Source organism: Oncorhynchus kisutch, linkage group LG7, assembly GCF_002021735.2.
Source record: "Oncorhynchus kisutch isolate 150728-3 linkage group LG7, Okis_V2, whole genome shotgun sequence".
Classification (NCBI taxonomy): domain Eukaryota; kingdom Metazoa; phylum Chordata; class Actinopteri; order Salmoniformes; family Salmonidae; genus Oncorhynchus; species Oncorhynchus kisutch.
This window is the reverse complement of record NC_034180.2, coordinates 40,296,122-40,315,923: the sequence shown is the minus strand read 5'-3', so window position 1 is coordinate 40,315,923 and position 19,802 is coordinate 40,296,122. Positions and strand designations below refer to the sequence as shown.

At 45.6% G+C, this 19,802-nt stretch overlaps 1 protein-coding gene across 3 annotated transcripts in view; it reads right to left on the bottom strand.

Annotated features, from left to right (window-relative positions):
- Positions 1–19,802, bottom strand: part of LOC109893786 (peroxidasin homolog) — a 92,833-nt gene that overhangs the window by 7,025 nt on the left and 66,006 nt on the right. For all 3 annotated transcript variants that reach the window (XM_031829094.1, XM_031829095.1, XM_031829096.1), the window contains 9 exons: positions 17,284–17,440; positions 16,435–16,543; positions 14,971–15,128; positions 12,942–13,948; positions 10,375–10,871; positions 10,128–10,262; positions 9,745–9,953; positions 1,352–1,469; positions 1,073–1,205 (listed from right to left, as the gene is read on the bottom strand). In XM_031829094.1, coding sequence (XP_031684954.1) covers positions 1,073–1,205; positions 1,352–1,469; positions 9,745–9,953; positions 10,128–10,262; positions 10,375–10,871; positions 12,942–13,948; positions 14,971–15,128; positions 16,435–16,543; positions 17,284–17,440 — 2,523 coding nt within the window. The remainder of the gene's footprint in view (positions 1–1,072; positions 1,206–1,351; positions 1,470–9,744; positions 9,954–10,127; positions 10,263–10,374; positions 10,872–12,941; positions 13,949–14,970; positions 15,129–16,434; positions 16,544–17,283; positions 17,441–19,802) is intronic.

The following is a 19,802-nucleotide window of genomic DNA, read 5'->3' as shown; positions in this document are numbered from 1 at the left end:
TTCCCGTCCGCCCATTGAATTGATGCCAAATACATTTGATTGACAACTAAGAAATATGCATGCTAACTGTGGGTCAAGTTCAGCATAGCTAGCTAAGCGATCCACATTCCTTGCTTGATAACCAAATGACACCTGAATCTATAGCTGTAGCCACACAAAAAAAAACACGATATGAGGGTAGAAAGTTGGCCACTCGTCCAATGACATGGCATCCTCCCAGCAGCTAGCTAGTTAACTAATGTTTTGAGTCCGTGTTTTTGGCTAAATAAATAGCTACATGAATAGATACGCTAGTCTATTAGCCATGTAATGACAGACTTGTGATCATTGCCCTTGCTAGTTTGATTGTATTGACATTCCCAGCCTTAGTTACATTCGTCCGTTTTTGTCCAAGATAAAGAGTAATTGAAACTGAAATAGTGCATCCTGAGTGGGTAGAGGAAGCAAACAATGTACCAGGCCAGCTGTAATTTATAACCTGAAAGCAGGAACTACCAAGAAACGTATTGGTGAATTATTTTAATCATGCATCGAACTGCATCCCTCTATTTGGCCAACAATGGAATTTGGAGTAAAAAATGATTTTTTTTTTAAATCTCTTATAAAGTAAATTTTTTGCATGAACTGAGAAGTATATATTTTTTACTGATATTTTGATTGTCTGTTTGTTTCATATCTGCAAAGTAGTTCAAACGCTGTAAGTTCCACTTTAATCAAAGCCATGTTAGCCTACAGCACAGTTAGCTCTCCTTTATCCCACCCCAGTGTGCTACATGCTAAAATCCTATACCATCAGGCAGCATATCCTGTTCAATCTGGGCACATACAATACCGGCTAATAGTGTCTGGATTCTACAATGTTCTGCATAGGTTCTAAGTGTAAGAGCCTGAGCTGAATATGACTGGACTTGCAGTGTAGAGGAAGGATGTAATGAAGCACTCAAATCACTATCCAACAAGACTGGTGTTGCTATTTCAATGTGTGATGAGCAGACGGAATGAGACTGGGGTAACACTTCTTAATGAACAAACCCAGCAGATCTAGCCTTATGTGGTATACAACTGTTCTCACCTGCTTCCGTAAACCTGTGATAGTCTTCTGCATGTCCACCACAAAGTCTTGGAAGTCATTCAGCGAGGGTTCAATGCTTTGTTGCCAGGTGAGAGAGACATTCACAAGATTTTCAGGAGTGCCTTCACCTGGGCTGAAATATAAGAAAACACATCCCAAAATACAACCTTATGTTTTATAGCATAACTTTGTGAGTTATAATACTTGTAGTCACCACAGTCGTTAGCTATGACGCAGAATGGTTATCACATTCAAGGAACTTAATGTAGCCGGAGGTACCTGCTGTTCCTCTGTATGCTGTTGGCGGCAGGCTTCTCCTCTGCAGAGCTCTGGTCCACTGACCTGCGCCCTCTGAAGTGGTAGGACAGGGCATTGAACTGACCCTTGGTTCTGCAGTCTGGGGGTACAACAAATCACAACTTAAACAATGGGGCAAATCAGGAAACTCATAATACATAAAGATGATTGAATTAAAGCTCTGGGCCCATGCCCTGTGCAGTCTTATCTGTGATGTGACCAGTGATGCTGGTGAGTACTGCTGGAGCTCTGCTGACAGTCTCTCACTCACACCTTAGTACAGTGTGGTGGTAGGTGGGGATCTGCCCTGAACACACACCACTTCATCTTCAGGTCCCCTTTCAACACACTTCAAAGAGCTTATCTAAGAGCAGGGCTACCAAGACGCCAGCCTCCCACACACCCACACACCATATAGACGGTTTCCCTGGCAACGTCATGAAAATGATGAACATGCATTGCAAGGGTAGAAGGCCCTGTGTTGTGATTCTGAATGGTCAGATAGCTAGCCACAATGACCAGAGGCTGCCATGTGGGGAATCGTAGGTGGTTTGTTTCAGCTCGTTCAATCTTGTTTTTGATACCTTGTCTTGTTTTGAGGTGTTTTGACTTATACCACATCTATGATAAATTGGCAAAAATGTACCAGCTAGCTAACAACTGCAGCAATGTATTTGAGAGACAACAAGTGCTTATTGTGAAAATGCATTTATGTTTTCAATACATTTGGAGACAAAATATTATTTACAGTGCCTTGCAAAAGTATTCGGCCCCCTTGAACTTTGCGACCTTTTGCCACATTTCAGGCTTCAAACATAAAGAGTTCATCCAGAGTGATCATGGGCCTCTTGGCTGCATCTCTGATCAGTCTTCTCCTTGTATGAGCTGAAAGTTTAGAGGGACGGCCAGGTCTTGGTAGATTTGCAGTGGTCTGATACTCCTTCCATTTCAATATTATCGCTTGCACAGTGCTCCTTGGGATGTTTAAAGCTTGGGAAATATTTTTGTATCCAAATCTGGCTTTAAACTTCTTCACAACAGTATCTCGGACCTGCCTGGTGTGTTCCTTGTTCTTCATGATGCTCTCTGCGCTTTTAACGGACCTCTGAGACTATCACAGTGCAGGTGCATTTATACGGAGACTTGATTACACACAGGTGGATTGTATTTATCATCATTAGTCATTTAGGTCAACATTGGATCATTCAGAGATCCTCACTGAACTTCTGGAGAGAGTTTGCTGCACTGAAAGTAAAGGGGCCGAATAATTTTGCACGCCCAATTTTTCAGTTTTTGATTTGTTAAAAAAGTTTGAAATATCCAATAAATGTCGTTCCACTTCATGATTGTGTCCCACTTGTTGTTGATTCTTCACCAAAAAATACAGTTTTATATCTTTATGTTTGAAGCCTGAAATGTGGCAAAAGGTCGCAAAGTTCAAGGGGGCCGAATACTTTCGCAAGGCACTGTACATGTTGTCAATAATCCTTTTCTAAGCCAACACCTTCTACTTTGCCCCCAAGATGCTCACAACCTCCTTATAATAGAGGAGCAATAAACCCCCTGACAGAAACCAGTTACACAGAGAGGCCCTGTAATTGAGGCCCTGTAATTATGTGGGCTGTAACGTACACTGTGGGAGATTCTCAGGTTGGGGTGATGATAAACAAAAGCTATAAAACACATATAACATGAAAAAAAAAACTCAGCTATAAAATACTTATTTATCAAAAACAAAACTCTCCCTCACTCACATGCATGAAGAGAAAGACACACACACACACACTGTCTACAGTTTGTCTTGTCACACACACACACACACAAACACAGAAACCAGAGCATAACTCTATCCTCTTCTCCTCTGATCCTCTCCACGTCTGACCCTCTTCTACTCTGACCCTTTCCAAGTCTGACCCTCTCCACATCTGAACCTCTCCACCTGTGACCCTCCATATGTCTGACCCTCTCTATGTCTGACAATCTCCAAGTCTGAATCTCTCCACCTCTGCCCCCCCTACTCTGACCCTCTCCACCTCTGACCTCTTCTACTCTGACCCTCTTCTCTTCTGACCCTCTCCACATCTGACCCTCTCCACCTCTGACCCTCTTCTCCACTGACCCTCTTCTCCTGTGACCCTCTCCTAGTCTGAATCTCTCCACCTCTGCCCCCCCTACTCTGACCCTCTCCACCTCTGACCCTCTCCACATCTGCCCCTCTTCTCCTCTGACCCTTTCCACATCTGACCCTCTTCTCCTCTGACCCTCTACACGTCTGACCCTCTCCATTCCGACCCTCTTCTTCTCTAACCCTCTCCACGTCTGACCCTCTTCCGTCTGACCCTCTCCACATATGACCCTCTTCTCCTCTGAATCTCTCCCCATCTTACCCTCTCCACTGACAGGATATTCACTTTTTATTAGCTTTTCCCATGTTCATTTGTGAAGGCTGAGTGAACTCAGGGTCAGAGCCAAGAGGAAAAAAGGAAAACAATCATCTAAGGATAAGAGACCACAGTCGTAAATGTAATCCCAAAATCATTATGTTCTCAAGAGACATTATCTGAGATCATAGCAATGACTAGTGAAACTAGTTGGCCGTTGTCCAAGGCTGATTTTGAATAAAACATACTTCAGTTATATTTCACTATATTTCATTTTACTTGATGAATAACCAAATTACCAATATTAATGTCACAAGCATGAGGCAACAGTTGAGGGTGGAGGGAGAGTGGGGTGAAAGTAGGGTGAGTACACCCCCAGACCTCTCCACTTCACACCCGTATCCACCTGAATACAAACTCTTTTAACTCAAAAGTCATGACATCATCTAAAACATTCAAAGGATCCAATGGAAAAGTGCATTGTGACTAGTGTGTCTCACAGTAGGGAGTAAATAGCTTAATATGTGTAATGGCTGCTCACAGAAGCCCTGTATTCTCACCCAGCCACCCAGAATAAGTGGCTCAGAGTCATCCACTCAGGGGTTTGTTGGAGGGAAAATTCAGCTGCTCTCCAAAAACCAAAACCTCTCCTGCACCCCCAGATACCAATTCCAACTTTCCAACCATGTCCAATAGCATATCTACTAGCCTATGCTTTGGTTGAAGAGAAGTGTCCCAGGTAATTCAATAAATTGGTGAATTGGTTGCGCTGCTCGCACATGTGACGACATGCTAACCAAATAATATATGTTAGTAGATGGGGCGAGACAAACCCCCACTGAAAGCCCTCATACTCATACCTACTGTCATCCCAGTCATGTACTGCTGGGTTAGTCAATGGAACCCTGGGATGGAATGTACAACATCAGGGCTAACTCTCAATATAATATGTAACCCTTACAATCACATGGTAATGTCTTAAAAAGCCAGGAGTCTGGGGTCAGAAGGTAGTACCAGGAGGCTGGGGTCAGAGGGTAGTACCAGGAGGCTGGGGTCAGAGGGTAGTACCAGGAGGCTGGGGTCAGAGGGTAGTACCAGGAGGCTGGGGTCAGAAAGTAGTACCAGGAGGCTGTGGTCAGAGAATAGTACCAGGAGGCTGGGGTCAGAGGGTAGTACCAGGAGGCTGGGGTCAGACGGTAGTACCAGGAGGCTGGGGACAGACGGTAGTACTAGGAGTCTGGGGTCAGAGGGTAGTACCAGGAGGCTGGGGTCAGAAGGTAGCAGGGAACAGTAGAGCAGGTAGCTGATTACATATATCTCTCAAGACAAACACACTACCAAAATCTGAAAAATAAACCATGGCAATTATGGTAATGTTGATCAAAGGTACATTCTTGACCCACTAATCAATTCTAATTGTACCCACACCCTAACCTATACAGCCACAACTGGGGATCCAATCTAGCTAGTCAATGGCCCTTTTCACTGTGATGAGACAAAGCCTGAAGACATTTGTATTATTTAATCTCTGTCCTATCATATCTGGGTTTGTTGTTTTCACATGCAGGCAAATGACAGCAGTCATACAGATAGCACTGTCAGACAAATGCACAAAGCTTTTGTAAATGCAGTCTCAAACACTGTTGGGCACTGACCAATTATTACCCAAAGCCTAGTCAGGTGTCTCGTAATCAAATGTAGAGCCTCTCTTGTCCTGTTTCTTCCCACATCACATTCCACAGAAATAAGCGTCCAAATATTAACCCTGCGTAACCGTGTATAACCCTGTGTACCAACAGTACCAACAGTCTGGGTATCTTAAAAAAATATATTTGAAGCAGTAAATCCTAAAATTATTCCATTCTGATGAAGAAGAGGAGGAAGTTGACTCAAGAGTATTGGACCATAGATACACTCCACAACATGTAAACAGCATCAACACAACCAATCCCAGAGACTCCCCATTCCCACAGATCACTACTTTTCACAACGTGCAGATTTGCTTACGTGTTGCTGTACGTTTTGTTGCCAACCTTACTTTGCTACCTGACAACTTTACGGTTTTTACTTTTTAATTACCGTTTATATTTTTGGCTTTTCCTTCACTCAACTTTTTTTCATTCAACTTTTTCACTCCGGACGCTTTATCTGGACGTGGTTCGTCAGGACCTCCAACAGCCGAAGCTAAGTCGTAACATTAACATGATGCCTTCTAATTGCAGTCGCCGTACACATCATATACAGGAGAACGATCACCTGACGGCGAGGATAGCTGTGCTGCAAGCCCAGCTTCAGACACAATCGTTAGGCAAGGGTAATTTTAGTGTAGGAAAGGATGAAACAGCGTCTGTGCCACCAGTAAGTACAGATAGTAACGTTAGTATAAATCCCCTCGCACAGTCCCCGCAGCCGGACAACTTTCTCATGGCTTCTGGGGGGAAATGCTGTAGGAATGCTCAACCGGTGTCGCACATTCAGCCGACAGAAACTTTCAACCGGTTTCCCCATTAAGCAGCGAGTCGGAGTCTGAGGCCGAGCCTTCTCTTGTCTCTACTCCTCCCGTTACAGGGTCTGAGACGCCGAAGTTTTCCACCATTAGCTCTGACAATTTGAAAACCATAGTCATTGGCGACTCCATTACCCGCAGTATTAGACTTAAAACGAATCATCCAGCGATCATACACTGTTTACCAGGGGGCAGGGCAACCGACGTTAAGACTAATCTGAAGATGGTGCTGGCTAAAGCTAAAACTGGCGAGTGTAGAGAGTATAGAGATATTGTTATCCACGTCGTCTCCAACGATGTTAGGATGAAACAGTCAGAGGTCACCAAGCGAAACATAGCTTCAGCGTGTAAATCAGCTAGAAAGATGTGTCGGCATCGAGTAATTGTCTCTGGCCCCCTCCCAGTTAGGGGGAGTGATGAGCTCTACAGCAGTCTCACAACTCAATCACAACTTAATTGTTTTCTGCCCCTCCCAAAAGATAGAATTTGTAAATAATTGGCCCTCTTTCTGGGACTCACCCACAAACAGGACCAAGCCTGGCCTGCTGAGGAGTGACGGACTCCATCTTAGCTGGAGGGGTGCTCTCATCTTATCTACCAACATAGACAGGGCTCTAACTCCTCTAGCTCCACAATGAAATAGGGTGCAGGCCAGGCAGGAGGCTGTCAGCCAGACTGCCAGCTTAGTGGAGTCTGCCACTAGCACAGTCAGTGTAGTCAGCTCAGCTATCCCCATTGAGACCGTGTCTGTGCCTCGACTTAGGTTGGGCAGAACTAAACATGGCGGTGTTCGCCTTAGCAATCTCACTAGGATAAAGACCTCCTCCATTCCTGCCATTATTGAAAGAGATCGTGATACCTTACATCTCAACATAGGGCTACTTAATGTTAGATCCCTCACTTCAAAGGCAGTTACAGTCAATTAACTAATCACTGATCATAATCTTGATGTGTTGGTCTGACTGAAATATGGCTTAAGCCTGATGAATTTACTGTGTTAAATGAGGCCTCACCTCCTGGTTACACTAGTGACCATATCCCCCGTGCATCCCGCAAAGGAGGAGGTGTTGCTAACATTTACGATAGCAAATTTCTATTTACAAAAAAAAAAAGACGTTTTCGTCTTTTGAGCTTCTAGTCATGAAATCTACTACTGAAAGAGCTGCTTCCTGTGCTTGGCCCTCCTATGTTGAACATAATAAATGGCTCTCTATCCACCGGATGTGTACCAAACTCACTAAAAGTGGCAGTAATAAAGCCTCTCTTGAAAAAGCCAAACCATGACCCAGAAAATATAAAAAACTATCGGCCTATATCGAATCTTCCATTCCTCTCAAACATTTTTGAAAAAGCTGTTGCGCAGCAACTCACTGCCTTCCTGAAGACAAAAAATGTATACGAAATGCTTCAGTCTGGTTTTAGACCCGATCATAGCACTGAGACTGCACTTGTGAAGGTGTTAAGTGACCTTTTAATGGCATCAGACCGAGGCTGTGCATCTGTCCCCGTGCTCCTAGACCTTAGTGCTGCTTTTGATAACATCGATCACCAAATTCTTTTGGAGAGATTGGAAACCCAAATTGGTCTACACGGACAACTTCTGGCCTGGTTTAGGTCTTATCTGTCGGAAATATATCAGTTTGTCTCTGTGAATGGTTTGTCCTCTGACAAATCAACTGTACATTTCGGTGTCCCTCAAGGTTCTGTTTTAGGACCACTATTGTTTTCACTATATATTTGACCTCTTGGGGATGTCATTCGAAAACATAATGTTAACTTTCACTGCTATGCGGATGACACACAGCTGTACATTTGAATTAAACATGGTGAAGCCCTCATGGTGAAGCCCTCAGAATTGATCATATTACTCCAGTGCTAGCCTCCCTATACTGGCTTCCTGTTAAGGCAAGGGCTGATTTTAAGGTTTTACTGCTAACCTACAAAGCATTACATGGGCTTGCTCCTACCTATCTCTCTGATTTGGTTCTGCCGTACATACCTACACATACGCTACGGTCACAAGACGCAGGCCTCCTAATTGTCCCTAGAATTTCTAAGCAAACAGCTGGAGGCAGGGCTTTCTCCTATAGAGCTCCATTTTTATGGAACGGTCTGCCTACCCATGTCAGAGACGCAAACTCGGTCTCAACCTTTAAGTCTTTACTGAAGACTCATCTCTTCAGTGGGTCATATGATTGAGTGTAGTCTGGCCCAGGAGTGGGAAGGTGAACGGAAAGGCTATGGAGCAACGATCCGCCCTTGCTGTGTCTGCCTGGCCGGTTCCCCTCTTTCCACTGGGATTCTCTGCCTCTAACCCTATTACAGGGGCTGAGTCACTGGCTTACTGGTGCTCTTTCATGCCGTCCCTAGGAGGGGTGCATCACTTGAGTGGGTTGAGTCACTGATGTGATCTTCCTGTCTGGGTTGGCGACCCCCCTTGGGTTGTGCCATGGTGGAGATCTTTGTGGGCTATACTCGGCCTTGTCTCAGGATGGTGAGTTGGTGGTTGAAGATATCCCTCTAGTGGTGTGGGGGCTGTGCTTTGGCAAAGTGGGTGGGGTTATATCCTTCCTGTTTGGCCCTGTCCGGGGATATCATTGGATGGGGCCACAGTGTCTCCTGACCCCTCCTGTCTCAGCCTCCAGTATTTATGCTGCAGTAGTTTATGTGTCGGGGGGCTAGGGGTCAGTTTGTTATATCTGGAGTACTTCTCCTGCCTTATCCGGTGTCCTGTGTGAATTTAAGTATGCTCTCTCTAATTCTCTCTTTCTCTCTTTCTTTCTCTCTCTCTGAGGACCTGAGCCCTAGGACCATGCCTCAGGACTACCTGGCATGATGACTCCTTGCTGTCCCCAGTCCACCTGGCCATGCTGCTGCTCCAGTTTCAACTGTTCTGCCTGCGGCTATGGAATCCTGACCTGTTCACCGGACGTGCTACCTGTCCCAGACCTGCTGTTTTCAAATCTCTAGAGACCGCAGGAGTGGTAGAGATACTCTTAATGATCGGCTATGAAAAGCCAACTGACATTTACTCCTGAAGTGCGGACTTGCTGCACCCTCGACCACTACTGTGATTATTATTATTATTATTATTTGACCATGCTGGTCATTTATGAACATTTGAACATCTTGGCCATGTTCTGTTATAATCTCCACCCGGCACAGCCAGAAGAGGATTGGCCACCCCTCATAGCCTGGTTCCTCTCTAGGTTTCTTCCTAGGTTTGGGCCTTTCTAGGGAGTTTTTCCTAGCCACCGTGCTTCTACACCTGCATTGCTTGCTGTTTGGGGTTTTAGGCTGGGTTTCTGTACAGCTCTTTGAGTTATCAGCTGATGTACGAAGGGCTATATAAATACATTTGATTTGATTTCACCAAAGACATAGAAAGACAATACACTATGTCTGTGACAAAAAGTAGTGCACTATTTAAGGAATAAGGAGTAATTCAAGACAGAATGAATGTGTGTTTTATATTCTATGTTACCTACCTTCGCAGCAGTCCTGCCACATGCGCAGGTCAATGTTGGGGACGTCGTCACAGCTGCCATATCCGTGGGGCAGCTGTGCCACGCTGAACACGTCTTGCTGGATACGAGTGATGTTGTCACCGTTGTCACACAGCACCCTTGTCAGAGATGCCTGCTTCAGCTGGGTCAGCTGGGCCGGGTTGAATACACCTGGGTTCTCATACCAGAACCTGGAAGCACAACCCAGGAGGAGAGGATGGAGGGTTACATGTAAACCCACACCATATAGACAAAACCTACACTCTCTCTCTCTCTCTCTCTCCCTCTCATCCTTCTAAAAAATGTGTTGATGATGAGCATAATTAATTTGACAAGAATTGGTAGCTGAGGGGATGTGAGCTCACCGGTCCCCATCTCTAAGGCGTTTGAACTGGGCAGCCAGCAGACACATGAGGGTGGGTCCCAGCCGGCTCCCAGGAACCAGGTCCTCAGCCATCAGAGCAGGGAACAGGTCGATGTTCAGGGGAGTGCCGTATAGCCTGGAGAGATAGGAATAGACAGACAGACAGTCAGAGCACTGTAACTCAACCCCAATGGAGCCACAGTTCAAGTGTGTCTGCAAATGATTGATAGCTAAAACCTGGTTTGCACCTCTGCAGCTTCTCCCTGACTTGGGGGTTCTGGATCTCGTTTCTCAGGTCGTCAAAGCTCTGTGCCGAGGTCAGGTTACAGAAGGTCCGGTAGTCGTTGTAGGGCGGTATCCCATGATCCCTTCCTCTCTGGATGTTCATGGCGGCCAGGTCCAGTGCCACGGAGTGGGCCATGGAGAACAGCCTCTCCGTCAGCTCCGTGTTCAACAGCTGGGTCGACACGCGCATCTTCCCCGCCACGCCGAACAGGCCCCGCAGTAGGGGGTCGATGCCCCCCTCATTGACGATGCGGAAGGGGGAGAAGAAGGCACGGTGCAGGGAGATGTGGCCCTGGGGGATGGGCTGGAAGTGCTCGTCCAGCCGGTACAGGATGGGGTTGATGAGGGTGTGTCCGAAGCGGAAGGCAGCCGTGGCGAAGGCGTTGAGGATGCCGGCATTGATGTTGGGGTTGTAGCCGTGGTAGTCGCCAATCAGCTTCCTCCCCGCGTCACCCATGATCTGAGGGAGGGGGTGACCATCATCATCATCATCACCAATAATAATCATTTACAGAGACAGCACCTTTAATCAATCTGAAGACCTTTCACAGGAACATTGGTTAGATCTACAGTGCCTTGCGAAAGTATTCGGCCCCCTTGAACTTTGCGACCTTTTGCCACATTTCAGGCTTCAAACATAAAGATATAAAACTGTATTTTTTTGTGAAGAATCAACAACAAGTGGGACACAATCATGAAGTTGAACGACATTTATTGGATATTTCAAACTTTTTTAACAAATCAAAAACTGAAAAATTGGGCGTGCAAAATTATTCAGCCCCCTTAAGTTAATACTTTGTAGCGTCACCTTTTGCTGCGATTACAGCTGTAAGTCGCTTGGGGTATGTCTCTATCAGTTTTGCACATCGAGAGACTGAAATCTTTTCCCATTCCTCCTTGCAAAACAGCTCGAGCTCAGTGAGGTTGGATGGAGAGCATTTGTGAACAGCAGTTTTCAGTTCTTTCCACAGATTCTCGATTGGATTCAGGTCTGGACTTTGACTTGGCCATTCTAACACCTGGATATGTTTATTTTCGAACCATTCCATTGTAGATTTTGCTTTATGTTTTGGATCATTGTCTTGTTGGAAGACAAATCTCCGTCCCAGTCTCAGGTCTTTTGCAGACTCCATCAGGTTTTCTTCCAGAATGGTCCTGTATTTGGCTCCATCCATCTTCCCATCAATTTTAACCATCATCCCTGTCCCTGCTGAAGAAAAGCAGGCCCAAACCATGATGCTGCCACCACCATGTTTGACAGTGGGGATGGTGTGTTCACGGTGATGAGCTGTGTTGCTTTTACGCCAAACATAACGTTTTGCATTGTTGCCAAAAAGTTCGATTTTGGTTTCATCTGACCAGAGCACCTTCTTCCACATGTTTGGTGTCTCCCAGGTGGCTTGTGGCAAACTTTAAACAACACTTTTTATGGATATCTTTAAGAAATGGCTTTCTTCTTGCCACTCTTCTATAAAGGCCAGATTTGTGCAATATACGACTGATTGTTGTCCTATGGACAGAGTCTCCCACCTCAGCTGTAGATCTCTGCAGTTCATCCAGAGTGATCATGGGCCTCTTGGCTCTTGGCTGATCAGTCTTCTCCTTGTATGAGCTGAAAGTTTAGAGGGATGGCCAGGTCTTGGTAGATTTGCAGTGGTCTGATACTCCTTCCATTTCAATATTATCGCTTGCACAGTGCTCCTTGGGATGTTTAAAGCTTGGGAAATGTTTTTGTATCCAAATCCAGCTTTAAACTTCTTCACAACAGTATCTCGGACCTGCCTGGTGTGTTCCTTGTTCTTCATGATGCTCTCTGCGCTTTTAATGGACCTCTGAGACTATCACAGTGCAGGTGCATTTATACGGAGACTTGATTACACACAGGTGGATTGTATTTATCATCATTAGTCATTTAGGTCAACATTGGATCATTCAGAGATCCTCACTGAACTTCTGGAGAGAGTTTGCTGCACTGAAAGTAAAGGGGCTGAATAATTTTGCACGCCCAATTTTTCTGTTTTTGATTTGTTAAAAAAGTTTGAAATATCCAATGAATGTCCTTCCACTTCATGATTGTGTCCCACTTGTTGTTGATTCTTCACAAAAAAATACAGTTTTATATCTTTATGTTTAAAGCCTGAAATGTGGCAAAAGGTCGCAAAGTTCAAGGGGGCCGAATACTTTCGCAAGGCACTGTATATAGTAGAGTAGTCCTTACCTTGGTTAGAGTATGAGAGAGTACTAGATCTATATAGTAGAGTAGTCCTTACCTTGGTTAGAGTATGAAAGAGTACTAGATCTATATAGTAGAGTAGTCCTTACCTTGGTTAGAGTATGAGAGAGTACTAGATCTATATAGTAGAGTAGTCCTTACCTTGGTTAGAGTATGAGAGAGTACTAGATCTATATAGTAGAGTAGTCCTTACCTTGGTTAGAGTATGAGAGATTACTAGATCTATATAGTAGAGTAGTCCTTACCATGGTTAGAGTATGAGAGAGTACTTGATCTATATAGTAGAGTAGTCCTTACCTTGGGCAGCCAGTGGTTGTAGGTGATGTGCTGCATCTGTGCGCCAACTATCTTCCTTGCCTCGTGGTAGATGGTGTCTCCGTCCCAGTGTGGGTTGAGTCTGAGCAGCTCTGTAGCTATGCGGTTGTGTTCCCTGAACCACACGGTGTGCATGGCTGTCAGACCTAGCTGCTCGTTGGCCCTGTGGTCTCCAGCCAGGAAGCAGGGAATGGGGCTCTCGTTCTCATCCCTCATACACTCTGTAGGGGGCCCAGTGGCGAAGGGTAGCAGGGGCTTCCCAGAGCGCTGGACGATGCCCTGCCTCAGCAGTCCCCTCTGACTGGCCAGGTCGCGGACCTCCTCTGACTCGTGGCGTGAGCTGCCGTACACGTTGGACGCGTCGATGTACGATGTCAGCTGGTTGATCTGTTCCCGTGGAAACACGCTGTTCATGAGGAGTGATGTCATGCCGCTGCCGCACACAGGACTGGAACGCACAAAGAACATGCAGCGTGCCCCGCTGCGCGCCTGCCGAGGGTCCCCCGGGGGGAACTGGATGGGGAAGCAGGGAGGGTCATTGGTGCACACGTTGGTACACAGCTGGCCGTCTGAGAAACGTGATTGGCTGAGGGCGGCAACTGTGGAATCTAGATCATGGTCCAGGAACTGTCCCCACTGCATGAGCATGTGGGTGTAGTGGTCATCTGGGGTGATGGTCTCCGTGCCGATCATGGTGGTGGAAACGAGGCGGGGCAGAGGCAGGGCGTGGCCGTTGTGATGGCGGCTGCTGGCGCCATGCGGCAGGTTGAAGCCGTTGTCGTAGACTGACTTGAGGAGGCGTTGGAAGGCGGTGAGGGAAGCGCCCCACATGGGGTGCTGCAGGTTGTTGCAGGTGCCGTCGTGGCTGCGGTACTTCTGGTGGAAGCAGATGTCAGAACAGTTGTTGAAGCGGCGGTGAGCCGTGCAGCCTGACAGGTTGGCGATCACATCCAGGAAGTGAGGGGACACCAGGTCATTGTAGCGAAATGCTGGGGACAAAGGGAGGGACAGGAGGTGTACTTTATGGTGTACTGTATAAGGCCACATACAGAGGAAACAAGCACAGGGCTGTGTACTACACCACTATATCAATATAGTTCCACCTAACAGAGGAGCATGTAGGCTGCTAATGTTTGCCCTGGGAATGTAAACCTGCATCTTGAGGACAAAGAGTGTTCCTCTGACATGCGCTAACTCCCTGGGAAACTAGACAGCTCCTGTGTTACAGCTCAGTGTGTGTGTTTGTGTGATGTGTGAGGTGCTTTGTGTAACTCAACTCAATGGGGAAAAGTGAGACTTCTCGTCAGAATTCAGCTGGCTGATGAAACATCACCAACCCTCCCATCTCCCCCCGAGTCCCACCCTTCCACCTCCACCCTCTGGTCATTCACAGAATTGATCCAGCCATACACAACCTTCGGGGTAGCAGTGTGTGGGTGGAGAGGGTGTCCCAGGTCACATAGACATAAACCAAACAGGCTACATTATTTTTGCTGGCGTGCAAAAGTTAGGGCCCGGTGTAACAATGAACACTTGACTGTTGTCATAACCAGTGAAAACACTGAGCCTTTTCTCTCTCTCTCTCTCTCTCTCTCCCTCCCTCTCTCCCTCCCTCCCTCTCTCCCTCATAAATCCTAAATATGGGGGATCAGTCCCCTTGTTGTTTCGGTCATTGGACACATTGCTCTTTCCAAATCTGGGATGGCTTTCACCCGTGACAACAGACCATATTAGGCATGACGTATCGGTAGTAAAACCCTTTATGAGCATCCAGTCAAATGGGTCAGAATGAGAGGAACATGTCATACAGATGTCATAAACATCTATCTACAGCCAGAGATGTTTAAAAAATCCAACTGAAGTAACCCATTGAATGTTTGTGGATTGGGGCATTGGCATGTCCTCCTCACTTCCATACGTTCACATTACATAGAAAGTCTGCTAACTCATAACTCAATCAAAGCCTTATATGTCCTCTTTATTCCACAGTACTGTCTTTCTGCTGTCTCACCTGTGCCGTTGGTGTCGACCATGAGGCCCTGGTTGACGTGGTTCTGGATGAGGAGCAGGGTTTGTTCGAAGATCTCCCCCGCCCTGGCCTGCCCCACTGTGTAGGGGTCCCTGGGGTAACGAAATAGGGCAAGCAACTCTCCAGGGGTACGAGGGTTACTACAGAGAGAGAGATGGAGGGGAAGGGAGGGGGTAGGGAGAGGGACCGAAGAGGGGTGCTTAGAGAGAGAAATGTGATCCTATTTAGATTTCTAATGTTTTCTTGGCAGTTACAACAACTCTAATGTGTCTACCAGTAGTGAATGATGAAACATCCCTTCTGACCCAAATGACATGAGCAGGCAGTAAAACTTCAACATGCACATTCTCCTAACCAACTTCAATTCCTTATATGGGCATCACATCCTTTGATGCCATCCCAACAACTACACTGTTATTTATGAATTGCTTTGAAAGTGTCATTTATAAACCATGACACACACAGACACACGCACACACAAACACACATACACGCATACAGTATGTACTATTACAAAGAAATACAATATGTACTATTACAAAGAAATACAGTGTGTACTATTACAAAGAAATACAGTGTGTACTATTAAAAAGAAATACAGTATGTAGTATTGCAAGAAATACAGTATGTATTATTACAAAGAAATACAGTATGTAGTATTACAAGAAATACAGTATGCATTATTACAAAGAAATACAGTATGTAGAATTACAAGAAATACAGTATGTAGTATTACAAGAAATACAGTATGCATTATTACAAAGAAATACAGTATGTAGAATTACAAGAAATACAGTATGCATTATTACAAAGAAATAAAGAAATATGTAGTATTACAAAGAAATACAGTATGTAGTATTACAAATAAATACAGAATGTAGTATTACAAATAAATAAGTAGTATTACAAAGAATATATTGTATTTAGAGGATCCAAATTAAGAATGTTTGATATTCTAGTCATATATAGTGATGATGACACATCGGACGGAGCATTGCAATCCAAGTCCTCAGGCTGTGAGAAGACCTTTAGTGGATGCGCCAGTTACAGAGCACAAACACACAAGCCTGTGAAGCCACTGAGCTCTGGGGGCCCAGAGGCAGGTTCACTATCTGGGCATGTCATTAGCACAGAGCTAGAAATCCCTAGCTGGCTGGCTGGCTGGCTGGCTGGCTGGCTGGCTGGCTGGCTGTGTGTGTGTGTGTGTGTGTGTGTGTGTGTGTGTGTGTGTGTGTGTGTGTGTGTGTGTGTGTGTGTGTGTGTGTGTGTGTGAGAGAGCGCGCGCGCACGTGCATATAGAAACATGCTCCTGTTAACCACATCATCAGTTCAAAGAGCTTACACACAAAACATTACTCAAGATAAGAGTTCAGAAATGATAATGCAACAAAGCTTAGATTCATAAGCCTGATTCCAACCCGCTGACTAAAAGGGCATTTGACTTACCCATCAAACAGATGCCTCCTGGTGGATTCGATGGCACTGTCCACGTTGCGGATGGCCTCTTCAATAGACGACGTCACAAAGGTGTCCCCTTGTCTACTTACTGGAGGCACTGCAAACAGATAGGCACTGCTTTCAAAGGCAGTCGTAAAATCAACTAACACTGATAATAAAACAATAGAATCATTTGCTGAAATCAGATGTTTCAACTGCATATGTCATCTGTTGTGCCATGTTCAAGACAGCATGAGGTAGCATTATAACCTAGATCAGGGGTAGGCAACTAGATTCATGACTACATTGAGACGCGATCATGTCTATTTTTGTATTCATGAGAATACTTGGGAACAGATTTCTTAAATTAAACCGATTTTTTGATGAATTCCTGGTGATTGTACAATTTATTTTGTTGGAGGGAACAGAACGCAGATTGGAAGGAACAGAACACATTTCTGTCAGACTGCATAGTGAAGTTCTACAGTGTGCCATGTAAAAAATTGAGTGTCTGATGTGCAGGCTGCAGACCCGTCCAACAACAACCCAACATGGTCACAGTTCGCTGTCGGCACACTAGCTAGCATCGGCTACGAGACAGCGTGCAGGCAGGCCAAGGAAAATAAGCAACACTGGGGCTAGAGCTGAGGAGTAGGCCCAAATTATGGTGTTACAATAGCTGTATTACAGCGGTCACAAAGCCTTGGTCCGGTGAGGAGTGGGGTGTGTGTAGGCTTTGGTTCTATCCCAGCAAAAACACATTTGATTCAGGTGTGTTAGAGCAGGGCTGGAACAAAAGCTTGCAATGTCTCCACAATTAGGGTTAGACTAGATTAGCATATTCTAGCTGTGTCTTACCTAGGACGGTGAGCACCATGCTAGCGGACTGGTAGCCAATAGGGTTGCGGGCGACACACTCGTAGCGTCCACCGTCGGCTAGACCCACGTCCTTAACCTCCAGGAAGCCCTCAGGGGCGATGTGGAACTTCCCACTTTCCGTCACCTGGACACCGTCCTGCAGAGTTGCCGGGGGAGACAAGGGTTGAAAGGTCAGGAGGTGTGGACTAGTGTGGGGTAATGAGTGGGGCACTGCCTTCAGTTACACAGTCAAAGCCATAGGGTCTGACAGGCCTGCTTAAACCCTACATCCCAACCCGAGCACTCCATTCTGCCACCTCTGGTCTCTTGGAACTCCAACCCCTATGGGAAGGAAGCTCCCACTCAGCCCAGTCCAAGCTGTCCTGGCACCACAATGGAGGAACCAGCTACCCCCTGAAGCTAGGACAGCAGAATCCCTGCAAATCTTCTGATAACATCTGAAACCCTACTACTTCAAATAGTATCTTAAATAATCCCACAGCACATATTCATCTATATACACTATATATACAAAAATATGTGGACACTCCTTCAAATGAGTGGATTTGGTTATTTCAGCCACACCCATTGTTGACAGGTGTATAAATCGAGCACACAGCCATGCAATCTACATAGACAAACATTGGCAGTAGAATGGCCGTACTGAAGAGCTCAGTGACTTTCAATGTGGCACCGTCATAGGATGACACCTTTCCAACAAGTCAGTACGTAAAATTTCTGCCCTGCTAGAGCTGCCCCGGTTAACTGTAAGTGCTGTTATTGTGAAGTGGAAATGTCTAGTGGCAACAACGGCTCAGCAGCGAAGTGGTAGGCCACACAAGCTCACAGAACGGGACCGCCACGTGCTGAAACGCGTAGCGCGAAAAAGTTGTCTGTCCTCGGTTACAACACTCACTAGTTCCAAACGGACTCTGGAAGCAAAGTCAGCACAAGAACTGTTCGTTGGGAGCTTCATGAAATGGGTTTCCATGGCCGAGCAGCCGCACACAAGCCTAAGATTACCATGCGCAATGCCATTGGACTCTGGAGCAGTGGAAACACGTTCCCTGGAGTGATGAATCTCGCTTCACTATCTGGCAGTCCGATGGACTAATCTAGGTTTGGAGGATGCCAGGAGAACGCTACATGCCCCAATGCATAGTGCCAACTGTAAAGTTTGGTGGATGAGGTATAATGGTCTGGGGCTGTTTCTCATGGTTTGGGCTAGGCACCTTAGTTCCAGTGAAGGGAAGTCTTAAAGCTACAGACACGAATGACATTCTAGACGACTCTTTTTTCCAACTTTGTGGCAGCAGTTTGGGGAAGACCCTTTCCTGTTTCAGCATGACAATAACCCTGACCTCAACCCCATTGAACAGATTTTGGATGAATTGGAACGCAGACTGCAAGCCATACCTAATCGCCCAGCATCAGTGCCAACATCACGAATGTTCTTGTGGCTGAATGGAAGCAAGTCCCCGCAGCAATGTTCCAACATCTAGTGGAAAGCCTTCCCAGAAGAGTGGAGGCTGTTATAGCAGCAAAGGGGGGACCAACTCCATATTAATGCAAGACAATGATCCAAAACATAAAGCAAAATCTACAATGGAATGGTTCAAAAATAAACATATCCAGGTGTTAGAATGGCCAAGTCAAAGTCCAGACCTGAATCCAATCGAGAATCTGTGGAAAGAACTGAAAACTGCTGTTCACAAATGCTCTCCATCCAACCTCACTGAGCTCGAGCTGTTTTGCAAGGAGGAATGGGAAAAAATTTCAGTCTCTCGATGTGTAAAACTGATAGAGACATACCCCAAGCGACTTACAGCTGTAATCACAGCAAAAGGTGGCGCTACAAAGTATTAACTTAAGGGGGCTGAATAATTTTGCACGCCCAATTTTTCAGTTTTTGATTTGTTAAAAAAGTTTGAAATATCCAATAAATGTCGTTCCACTTCATGATTGTGTCCCACTTGTTGTTGATTCTTCACAAAAAAATACAGTTTTATATCTTTATGTTTGAAGCCTGAAATGTGGCAAAAGGTCGCAAAGTTCAAGGGGGCCGAATACTTTCGCAAGGCACTGTAGTATATATAATACCTTTCGTGAACTAACACTAGCACTTTTTTATTTATTTATTTCACCTTTATTTAACCAGGTAGGTAAGTTGAGAACAAGTTCTCATTTACAATTGCGACCTGGCAAGATGCTGATAGCTACTTTACTGAGGACAAATGTACTTACTATGACTGTGATATGTGGTTGTCCCACCTAGCTATTTTAAGATTAATTCACTAACTGTAAGCTAAATTACCAAAATGTAAAAAATGCCTGACCGGGTTGGGTTATATGGAGACTATAAAATCAGCTTGGGTTACATGATATACGAGGCTGTACATAACAACTTGTTTCATATATATATAGGCCTACTAACAGCCATCACCTGATCTGAACAGGCCTTGACTTTCTTTCCCCATCCCTCCTTTCTCCATCGCTCCTTTCCCCATCCCTCCTTTCCC